The sequence below is a fragment of the Crassostrea angulata genome, chromosome 2 (assembly GCF_025612915.1).
Source record: "Crassostrea angulata isolate pt1a10 chromosome 2, ASM2561291v2, whole genome shotgun sequence".
NCBI lineage: Eukaryota > Metazoa > Mollusca > Bivalvia > Ostreida > Ostreidae > Magallana > Magallana angulata.
The window spans coordinates 42,673,557-42,684,668 of record NC_069112.1 but is presented as its reverse complement, the minus strand read 5'-3'; the positions used below and the strand labels follow the sequence as shown (position 1 = coordinate 42,684,668).

The window sequence follows — 11,112 nt, the reverse complement described above, 5'->3', positions numbered from 1 at the left end:
TAGAGATGAACTGTTTCTTTGTGCAGGGGAGGTAATCCGTAAGAATCGAAATATTTCACATGAGCTCCGTTCCAATATAAGCACACCCAATGCGTCCCTGGTTGATCGTGATAATCTGTATAGACTACAATGGCTTTTTCATAAGGTCTTAAGTACAGCTATTTGTAAGAACCAGGCAGAAACATAGATGACTGATTCATGATAGTTAATTTGTTTGTAAAAATTGGTACAAACACATTAAAAAACACCTATATGAATATTTTTTCTTAAATAAAATTTGATTCTGTGCACTGGTTTTAAAAAAAATGAACTCAACAAACACCATAGTTGCTGATTCAGTCTACAGTCTCTATTGTATAGTGGTTACACATTTAAGGTTTGTTTCTAAAAATCCTACATTTTCCAGGTATATGGAAAACAAAACTGTGTTTAATTGATTATGCAGAATTTATATCAACTGAAAATTCCATGGGTTATTCAAACTATGAATAAATATTACGATTAGAAATTATGCAATTTCATCAAAATCTAGTTATCTCCCTTTGTCGCTCTTCAGTGTTGGAGTTGAAAAGGGTACAGTGATGCTCTTCCGTGTGTAGAAGGTCATGGAAGGTGAGGATTATGCAGGAAAGAAAATGTAGTTTTATTTGAAATTAAGTAATATATTGAACAATGTAGTTAATATATTTCATATTAGGGAATATAAGAATCCATGGAAAGTAGTCTTGTATGCAGTTTTTCTTCATTTTTACCTGGTAAAAGCAAGTGTACCACATCACCTTATTTCCCAAATGAAAACAGTTTAGTGTACGTGAAAAACTGTAGGAGAAACATTAAAAACCACCTCAAATCATGTAACATAGGAGATATAGCTTCTGAGGGACATTTGATATGTTACCGTGCTGGTGTTTTTTCGCTATTTGGGGACTATACCATCTGTCCATTTCATCGATACTCCCTTGGGATACGATGGAAGAAGAAGTCATCCTGCTCACACCCGAGTCACAGTACAACGGCAAAGGCAGAGGTTGGGAGGAGCATTACTTTGTCTATGTCTCGGCACCTTCATACAGTATATGGATATATTGTCCCTATTGGCTCAGGTATATATATGTATTGTATTTGTGTAGTGGAAGTTGCATATATCATGTCAATGAATAGATTTTGCATACATGTTAAAAATGCAGACACATATCAATTTATATAATATTGAGAACAGGATAGATTTCAGAATTAACATAGGCACTAGGCAGGGATCAACATAAATAACAATCTCTGTTATTTATGTCTCTGACAATAGGCACTAAAACCCATCTTAATCAATGTATAAAATTTTTATTCTATAACATTTTATACATGTAGTAGGTTATATGGAGATAAAAAAAAATGTTATATTGATTTAAATAGGGAGCACCTATAATTATGTGCGAAATGCCACAATTAATATATCCAGAGACATAAATAACATTTATTACGTTATTTATGTCTCTGAGATATCACTCTTGTATCTTTATTGAATGCCTTTTAAAAAATTCTATTAAATTAACTCACAATAAAGGAACATATTTTAGCTTCTATGCCTTTTATGCATAATTTAAAATACATTTTTAGGCTTGTGCAGTAGATGTAGAAAAAATGTAACCCAGGAAATGAAATGGTGCGAGGTAAGAAATAATTTTTATGTTTTATTTTAAAACAAATAAAACAATAAATTGAATGCTATTAAATAACTTATACGTGTATGATATACATGATTAATTATGGGAATAGATGAGCACACACACACACACACACACATAAAAAACTTATTTCTGTATGCTATTTTAAAGTACAAAATACCTAGTATATAAAACTCTAAAAATAATTTGGCTGCATTTTTAACAAAATGTATTTAAATTTGCTTAGAATAAAGGCAATGTATTTATCTGTTTGATCATGTCTATAATCAATATGATTATGATATTGACTTTATCGGAATCGCACGTCATACACAAATTAAACTAAAAACAATCGGGATCGGCATTTATAAAATAAAGAATTTATATCGCTGCATGGCCAAGTTAGAGTTCAAATGCATTTGTGTCTCGTTTTAGTGATTATTTTGGAGTATCAAACTATTTTGTCAAGCTAAATTTTAATATATGACATAATTTCAGTGCTGTAAAGATGCATCTTCTGCTCAAATTTGCAAAAATACCTCGGATGACACCCCTGAAGCAACATTACAGGTAATGTTATCAATTTGTCTCTCACTAGTCTTCAAACAGTTTTATTTTATGCACTAATTTCATGTGCTTATAAAATATGAGGCTAATTGTAATAAAATCCTGAAGATAGTTGTGTGTACAACTTGTCAGAAACTTTCTAAAGTTTGTTTTAATGATGCATAAAAGTACAGTAAATCGATCAACTCTCAAATTTGGACAAAGTCAAATGATATTGTTTTCAAATGATTTTGTTTTGTTTATACATTTCCATGTCACATGCACATTGTACATATGTTTCTTCTTTAACCTGTTATAAACCTTCTTTTTTTTTTAAATTTGAATATTTCTGAATTTATCTCTTTGAAAAGAGATGAATATTGCTTGGGTAATTTGAAAAAATATTATAAATTTTTGGAGAATTGATTGGGATGAAAAATTATTTACAGAAATACTGTAATGAGCAAAGAATTGGACCAAACAGTTTTAAAAAAATTGCATTTTAAAATAAAACCTGTATGAGTTTGATCTTTTACTTATAAACATATATACATTTTCAGCAGTCCAGGAACCTCCAAACAAGGACAGAGAATTATGCTGAACAGTGCCATACAGAGACAGAGAATTCCGCTGAACAGTGCCATTCAGAGACTTTGTCACAGGTATTTGCTTTGATACTTGATTCCTTAAAAATTGTATCCTCCTAGCCGGCACCCAATAGGGATCAGTCTGTCTGTCCGTCCATCCATCTGTCTTTCTGGTATCACTTATCTGGGGCATATTTTCTCTCCCCTTGGCCCAATCTGGCAAATACTTCACAGACAAAGTGCCTTCTGGTAAAGGTTGACTTGTGTAGTGACCTTGAATCAAGTTTTTATATCAACCTTAAGGGACTAGCAGACCTTTATTTGTCAAAATCCTTGTCTTGACTTTTCTCTCTCTCTCTCTCTCTCTCTCTCTCTCTCTCTCTCTCTCTGACCCAATGAATCTCAGACTAGACCAGAAGACTGCCAGTAGGTTTCGGCTGTGAGGTGAGCATGAATCAAGTTTATTCATTGCCCATAGAGTACTTGTTTAATTAAGGGATGTGCAATGATCTTGACCCAAATTTAGTAGAGGTTAAGGTCAAAGCAGAATCCCCTGTAACGCTTTTGTAAAAACAGGGCATCTCAATGATATCTAGTGGTGTTTCATATGTAAAGTTGTCTTAGATACTGTCCTGTAAAAATTGAAGACTGGACATATATATATGTATATATATATATAAAGAGGATTTGTAAATTTTGTGATTTTTTAATATGATTTATCCAGTGAGTTGAAATGGTGTTAATACTCACTAGACTTGTCAAGCAAATAAACTATATCAATTTATGCTAAATCACACAATCATCATAATTATAGAAGCTTTATTTTTTTCATATGGCTTAAATACACCTCTCGCAACAACAACTTGCATATAGAATTTTGTTGTTAAAGATGTGCATGTGATGTGATGATATTTCGGAACTCATGCTTCTTTATGAAATTGAATTATGTGCAGTATTTATACATTACCACTTACCAGACATTCATTTTGTGTACAATAAATGTCAATTAATGTGGGAGAGTGGGGTATGTTAGCGTGGCCACTTTTTAGCTAGCTTTTATGATCACTTTTAGTCCAGCGTCCATCTGTCTGTTTGTATGTACGTTAACTTTTTACATTTTTGACTTCTTCACCAGAACCACTATTAAAATTTGTTAAAATGGAGGGCCACTTCATTCAAGGGGAGATAATTAAAAATCAGTGAAAATTTGTTGGTATTTTTTAAAAATCTTCTCAAAAACCATTTGGCCAAAAAGGTGAAACTTGTGTGGAAGCATCCTCAGGTAGTTTAGATTCAAATTTGTTCAAATCATGATTTCCGGGGGTAGGGTGGGGCCACAATGGGGATGTTGAATTTTTACATAGGAATGTAGAAGGAAAATTCTTCTTCTCAGAAACTGATCAGCCAGAAAAGCTATTAATCGTTTGAAAACATCCTCAGATAGGGTAGATTCAAGTTGGTTCAAATCGTAATCCCTGTGGGTAGGGTGGGGCCACAATAGGGGGGGATGTCAAATTTTTACTTAAGAATATATAGAGAAAAATCTTTAAAAATCATCTTTTATTTTAACACAATTTTTCTAGAAAAGCTCTTACTTTAGTCAGTTCAGATAGTGTAGATTAAAATTTGTCAAAATCATGATTTTCATATAATATGATAAAGGTGGTCTCATAATGGTGATACATCGTCTCGGTGAGCTTTGTAGTCTGTGATTACCTATGTTTTAAAATTGTTTTGACTCTGGCTCCTGAACAATTCTTGGGCCTCACATAATCCATAAATAAACAGTTGTTTAAGTCTGATCATCTTTTCGAGAACTGCAATGCTCAATACTAGTATATGATATGACTGTAAATTTTGTTAAAAATAATGTAGTAGTGAGTGGGAATGAAACCTTAGCATAATGTTTCAATAATTTTCAAACATCCCTTGCATATTTATTTTTTTAACCGGGTTTTCCAACGGAAAAATCTGGTTATTAAAATGGTGAAAAATGGCGGGCGGGCGGCTGCCAAAAGGATACCTCATTGTACGGATAACTCCTCCTACAGTTTTCAAGATAGGAAGTTGTTCTTTTGCAGATCAATTGTACATATATCAGAGGTGTGCATATTGCTAGGATTTTGATTTCCAATAATTTATGAAAAAAAATACCAGCTTTTGAACTTAGTCATTTTTGGGCAAAATATTGCATATAGGGTACCCTCATTGTACAGATAACTCCTCCTACAGTTCTCAAGATAGGTAATTGTTCTTTTGCAGATCAATTGAACATATATTAGAGGTGTGCATATTGCTAGGATTTTGATTTCCGATAATTTATGAAAAACATACCAGCTTTTGAACTTAGTCATTTTTTGGCAAAATATTGCATATAGGGTACTCCATTTCACTGGATACGGGTTGACTTGGATTATGGATACAGTTCACATAAAAGAAAACCTGGTTTGCTGTCACATTGACAGCTTTTCACTTGTATTTAGTTGTACAGCTTCTAAACCCCAACCTCCCTCAAAATCTTAAAATTCACTTGATGGAAAATTGTTTTTACTAATCATTTCAATTTTTTTTCACAGACAGATGAATCGACAACATATACTTTGTCACAAGAATCTAGCTGGAGCACTTCCTTAGAAGGACAAATACACCTCACAGATGGAATAGAAAATCTGAACAACACCTTGATGTCTCTAAGTGGTGGCCAAGTAAGCCCTATAAAGTTTCAGCTGAAAACTCCATTGAGGGAGGTCCAGTCTAGCACTAGAAGATATTTAAAAAGGAAGGCTAAGGAGGTAGTGCATACAGTTCTCAATCATTTGGCTCCAGGACAATCCAGTGATATGTTCCAGTTACTTTATGAAGACAACTGTCATGAGGATACAGAGCAAAGTGATAAAACAGAACTTAAAATCACTGATACAATTCTTCAACTCTATTGTGAAGCTGAAAACAATGCTCTCAAACGTCAACTTCTGTCCCTGCTGTCCTTGCCGAATGCACATAGTAAATCGAAACTTCAGAAACTCATTCCAGGACTTACAAAGTGGGAAATTGATCAAAGTCGAGCACATGCTGCATCTCATGGAGCAGGTTCTTTACCAGGACCTATGGAACCAGGATACCGGCATCGCATGAACAAAGAAAAGCTGGAGCATGCTTTATCTTTTTTCTTGGATCCAAAATTTCATCAAATTTGTTCATATGGAACAAAAGATTTGCATTGTAACAATGGACAGACTGTCACCATACCCCAAGTAGTGAGAACAACATGCCACTCCTCTCTCCTACAAATGTACAAGTCATACTGCTCTGAAACCAGTTTTGTTCCTTTGTCAGATTCTACTCTCTACAAAATTCTGTCTACATGCTCTGCAAGTAAGAGAACCAACCTAACAGGTCTAGACAACATTGCCACTGATGGTGCTGCAGCTGTAGATGACCTAATAAAAATGTGTGACCAATTAAAAGGATTAGGATCTGAAACAAATACAGTTGCCAATCTCACCACTGCCTTAAAATCCCTAAAGATGTACCTCAAGTCAGAATATAAATTTAGCGTGGGACTATCTAGTGGATGCCAAGATCATTGTTTGAAGTTTGCTTTGAGTCACCCAACCAATGTGCTGTTGCAGGAAGAATGTGATCATTCCCATGAAGAAATTTGTGGAAAATGCAACATCCTCAATGAAATAAACAGTGCCTTGTTTAATGAAATCCAAAATATCAGAAGTAAGTAATTTTTTTTTGCAGAGCAATATTTCAATTTTTTTTAACAATTTTTTAGAATTAGAGCCTAGCTATTTTATATTCGCAACAAAGCACTTCATTTAACATGTATTTTAACATTCCCATTTTTTGTTCACAGCATCTGACGTAGCAGAAGAGTTAGCATTAACAGCAGAGAAAGCTCTTGAGAAAATATCAGATTGGAAAGCCCACATACTAAGGACTCAGAACCAAGAAGAGGGTAGATATAGAGCATTAGAAGAGCTGCAGCCACACCAACTTCTGATTATTATGGACTGGGCAATGAAGTTCCTTCCTGCACTTTATAGAGAAAAGCAGTCAGATTTTTTTGGACAAAAAGGCATGAGCTGGCATGTTTCTGTTGCTATATTTAGAGCAGAAGATGGATCTTTGAAGGTACCTTTCAAGATATTATTCAGACAATGTCACACATTTTTAATATATCAATGATATAAAGATTGAGAACTCTATATACACATGATATACATAAGACATTGACTAATTGGACGCATTTGAATAAGATGGAATTAGATTGTCTTTTAATTTGATAGAGAGAAAACAATCTGTAGTAGTATAAAGCATATTGATTATGCATGTATAGGTATGAAAATGATAAATCCAACTTTGCATTTATAGCACAAGACATTCAATCACATTTTTGGAGCAGTGAGGCAAGATTGGTTTGCTGTTGCATCAGCCATCGAGCACATCCTAAAGAGTATAAGAGTACAAATGCCTGGAATTGAAGAAGTTTTTTTACGAAGTGACAATGCAGGTTGCTATCACTGTGGGTGCCTGTGGCTGAGCATGCATGGAATTAGTGAAAGAACAGGTGAGATTACAATTGCCTGAAATGATTTTTCTTTATTGTTATATTTGGGTATAAAAGGAAACCATGATATTTTTTGTTGTTTTATTTTAAACAAACATTGGTTTATGATTGCATCATAGATTTTTTTGGCAGAATTTATGCAAATGATGAAAGTAGTGTTTATAAGGTTTTAATAACTTTTTTTTCAGGTATCAGCATTGTACGCTATGACTTCAGTGAACCTCAGGCAGGAAAAAGTTATTGCGATGCCAAAATTGCCCATATGCGATCCAAATTAAGGATGTTTGTTTCATCTGGAGAAAATGTAACAACACCATTTGACATGAAGAAGGCAATAATGGATGGAAGTGGTGTAGCAGGATGTCAATGTGCAGTTGTGGAAGTTGACAGGAAAAACCAGACAATGACTAGTCATTGCATCAAGGGAATCACCAACATTAATAATCTTGCCTTTGAAGGAGATGATATCATTGCCTGGCACAGTTTTAGTATTGGTATTGGTATCAAGATAAAAAGAGAAGATGTCTTGAAAAGTGAGCAGCTTGACACAGGACTCATCATACTGTCTGACTTTGAAGAACCATCAAAAAACTATGGTGTGATCTCTCACATAAAAAACTGTTCAGTTACACCAACCAGTATTTTCCACTGTTCTGAATTAGGCTGTAATCAGCAGTTTTCCTCATACCAAATACTTCAAGAGCATATTCTTCTGGATAGACATGTTCAAGAGAAAACATCAACTTATGATGCTCTACGACATCATTGGTCCGAGTTGTGTAATTCCAATTTGTTCATTTCTAAACAGCTGGTGCAAATAGGCAGAGATCACCATACCCTTGTGAAGAATTCATCAGTAGAGAAGCTTCAACAAGGATGGGCACTGAAAAAAACAAGGAAATTTGCACGCTTCTCTTCCAAAGTGAAAGATTTTCTCCATAGAGTTTTTCAAGAGGGCGAAGAATCAGGAAGGAAAGCAATTCCTGTTGAAGTATCTCAACGTATGAAATCTTTGCGAAACAGCACTGGAGAGAAGTTTTTCGATCCCGATGAATGGCTGCAGCCTTCTCAGATTAACTCCTTTTTTTCAAGACTTTCTCTGAATGCAAAAGCCAGGGATATCAAGGATGAACCAGAAGAAGATGACCATCTGCGAGAAATACTACAGTCAATATATGAGGAAGAAAAAAGAGACAGCATTAGAGATGCCATGACCTTAGAACTTGACAGTCCAATATGATTGTTTAAACTTGTAAATGTAGAAATATTGGTGCTGTCTTTCAATGATTGTTGGTTTGTTTAGATAATGTCTGTATGTACATCTAACATGCATGGAATCATAAATGATATGTGGCTCTTTCAGCTTCTGTGGTTGTCATGGCAATAACAGTTGTGATAATGCATAGATATCTAAAAAGTAGATTTCAAAAGAAAGGAAATATACATGTGGGTTATTTTTTTGTATTAATTTTTATCAATTTTAAAGAATTAAAATGAAAAAAAGCTAAACTTTAATTTGCTCACAGTCATAATTACTAGCTAATAGACTCTTTGTGATTTTGAAATATTCCTTGTTGAAACATATTAGCACAGGACTTTACTTTGATTTATATATAGATATACACGTGAAAAGTCATTTCTGCTTCAACTCTTTCTGTAGTCATTATGCTGCCATGGTAACAGAAATTTACAATTTATCTAAATTTTGAATTCTGAGCATTGGCATTCTCAATTCTGTATATTTGAAATTAATGAATGTTTCGTTTAATATCTCAGTTTGATCTTTTAAATATTTGACAAAATTTTATTTTACTCAAATACAGATTGTGATGATATTTTTTGTTGCTAAGGTAAAAGAGTAATACTAAGATTCCAAATGCTTTAATTCAAGTTTAAGATATGTATTTTCCTTGCTACATGTATATGCTCAAAATTTTTTAAACTTTTGCGGCTAACTGAAATATGCTCCCAAAATGTAAAAATTTAAGTTGTATTTTTTAAGGCAATTTTTTGGATATTTCGTTGCCATAGTAACAGTTTGATAGTTAATAAGTCACCAGTTTTATCTGTATTTTGTCATTTTTAGGATGTGTACTTTCTATCTTATATGCTTTATTTCTTTTTAAACTTGTATTTATTATTAGCAGTATGTCCACAAAATGTAACAATTTTTGGTTTTTTGATGAAAACGATATTTTGGGAAATTTTATTGACATGGTTACCAAATGCTTTTTAAAAACCCATCGGTTTTATCTAAAGTTTTCAATGTTCAAGGTGTGTACTTTCTATTTTAGGTATTATGATTTCTTTGACAAGTGTTATTTTTCCACAACATCTTTCCAAAATATGATAATAGGTAGTGTATATGTAAAATTTGAATTTTCATGTAGTTTCATCGCCATGGTAACACATTATGTATTTAAAAACCCATGAATTTTATCTTAAAAGTGTTTTGTAAGGGATGTGTACTTTTTATCCTCTGTGCTCAAAATTTTGGCACATGTGGCATTTTTACGTATTATGCCCTTGAAAATGTTCGATTCTGAGGAAAAACCTTAATGACGATTTCTTAAAAAACAACATGTTTTTAACTTATTTTTACCATTTGTTTGAAAGGTAGAATAATATTGTTATTATGATTAACAGTGAATATATTGGGCCATATTTACAGAAACAAAAATAAAATTTGTATAGTTTTGTTTAATTTTTTTTTTTTAATTGCCTAAAGTAAGAGATTAATTCAAAATAGTATGTGTTTGGTGTTTGCTGTTCAGGTACATTTACATGGTGCCACGTTACCATGGCAACAAAGGTTGAACAAAAAAGTCATCATCTCCAATGATGTTCTGGTGGTCCATAAAACTTCATATTAAAATTTCATAGAAATCTGAGTTGGTCATGAATCACCCCCTGCCTGGTTCTTACAAATAGCTGTACTTAATTGATTCGGTAGTAAATCTCTGGGGTACACTCCTACAAAGGATCTTCCCAAATCTCGTGATAACACATCTCGTAACTGACGGGAATCCATTTTTTTAGTAATCAATATTGACTTCTCTCTGTTTGTTGATTTCTAGCAGATTGTCGAATTCGGCATAGACCACACAATTTACAGTGTGAGCTAAGTTGTTGAAAATTGAACTTCTATTCTCAAGTTTCCCGTTTAATGAGATGAAATTTCTCCAGTTGCGCCTCTTGATCTTTCGTGAAATCCACACACCAGAGCGTGTACCCGTTTTTATACTCTTCCAAGGTAATGTCAGGGGCCCAGTCTCCTCCTAATTTTCCTAGCCCTTGATACAGAATCAAGTAAGATCTCAGGTACTCATCGTTTGCAAAATCAGGTTTAAAGGGGCGAGTGGTCATGGTTTCTCCGTTGATACTTATTGCTAATTTCTTAATGTTCTCATGTTTAAAATCAAAAGGGTTTTTAGTAGCATCTTCGTTGATAGCGGCATTTTCTACAAAGCCTATGAGAACACGTTTAGGCATTTGTCCTTGAAACAGATCGGTGATTTTTGATTGTGACCCCGTGGCAATGGTAAAGGTTTTCACTTCTACTCTTCTTAGCTGATATTTGACTGTCTTTGAATTCAAGCGCTGATTGATGGCATTCTGTATGGCAGGGGTAGGTTTGATTTTTCTCACCCACATCACGATACTTTGAATAGGAACTTTACCACTACTCAAGGCAACTGTCATCATGTAGAATTGGGGTTTCGCTCTATTAAATCGGAGGCGA

At 33.8% G+C, this 11,112-nt stretch overlaps 1 protein-coding gene across 1 annotated transcript; it reads left to right on the top strand.

Annotated features, from left to right (window-relative positions):
• The first annotated feature begins 740 nt into the window (after nt 1-740).
• On the top strand, nt 741-10,308 carry LOC128172382 (uncharacterized). Its single transcript, XM_052838176.1, has 8 exons — nt 741-1,103; nt 1,612-1,664; nt 2,157-2,228; nt 2,765-2,866; nt 5,368-6,520; nt 6,657-6,934; nt 7,175-7,370; nt 7,559-10,308. The coding sequence occupies exons 1-8, from the start codon at nt 1,052-1,054 to the stop codon at nt 8,608-8,610; spliced, it is 2,958 nt and encodes a 985-aa protein (XP_052694136.1). The 5' UTR covers nt 741-1,051; the 3' UTR covers nt 8,611-10,308.
• The last annotated feature ends 804 nt before the right edge of the window (nt 10,309-11,112 follow it).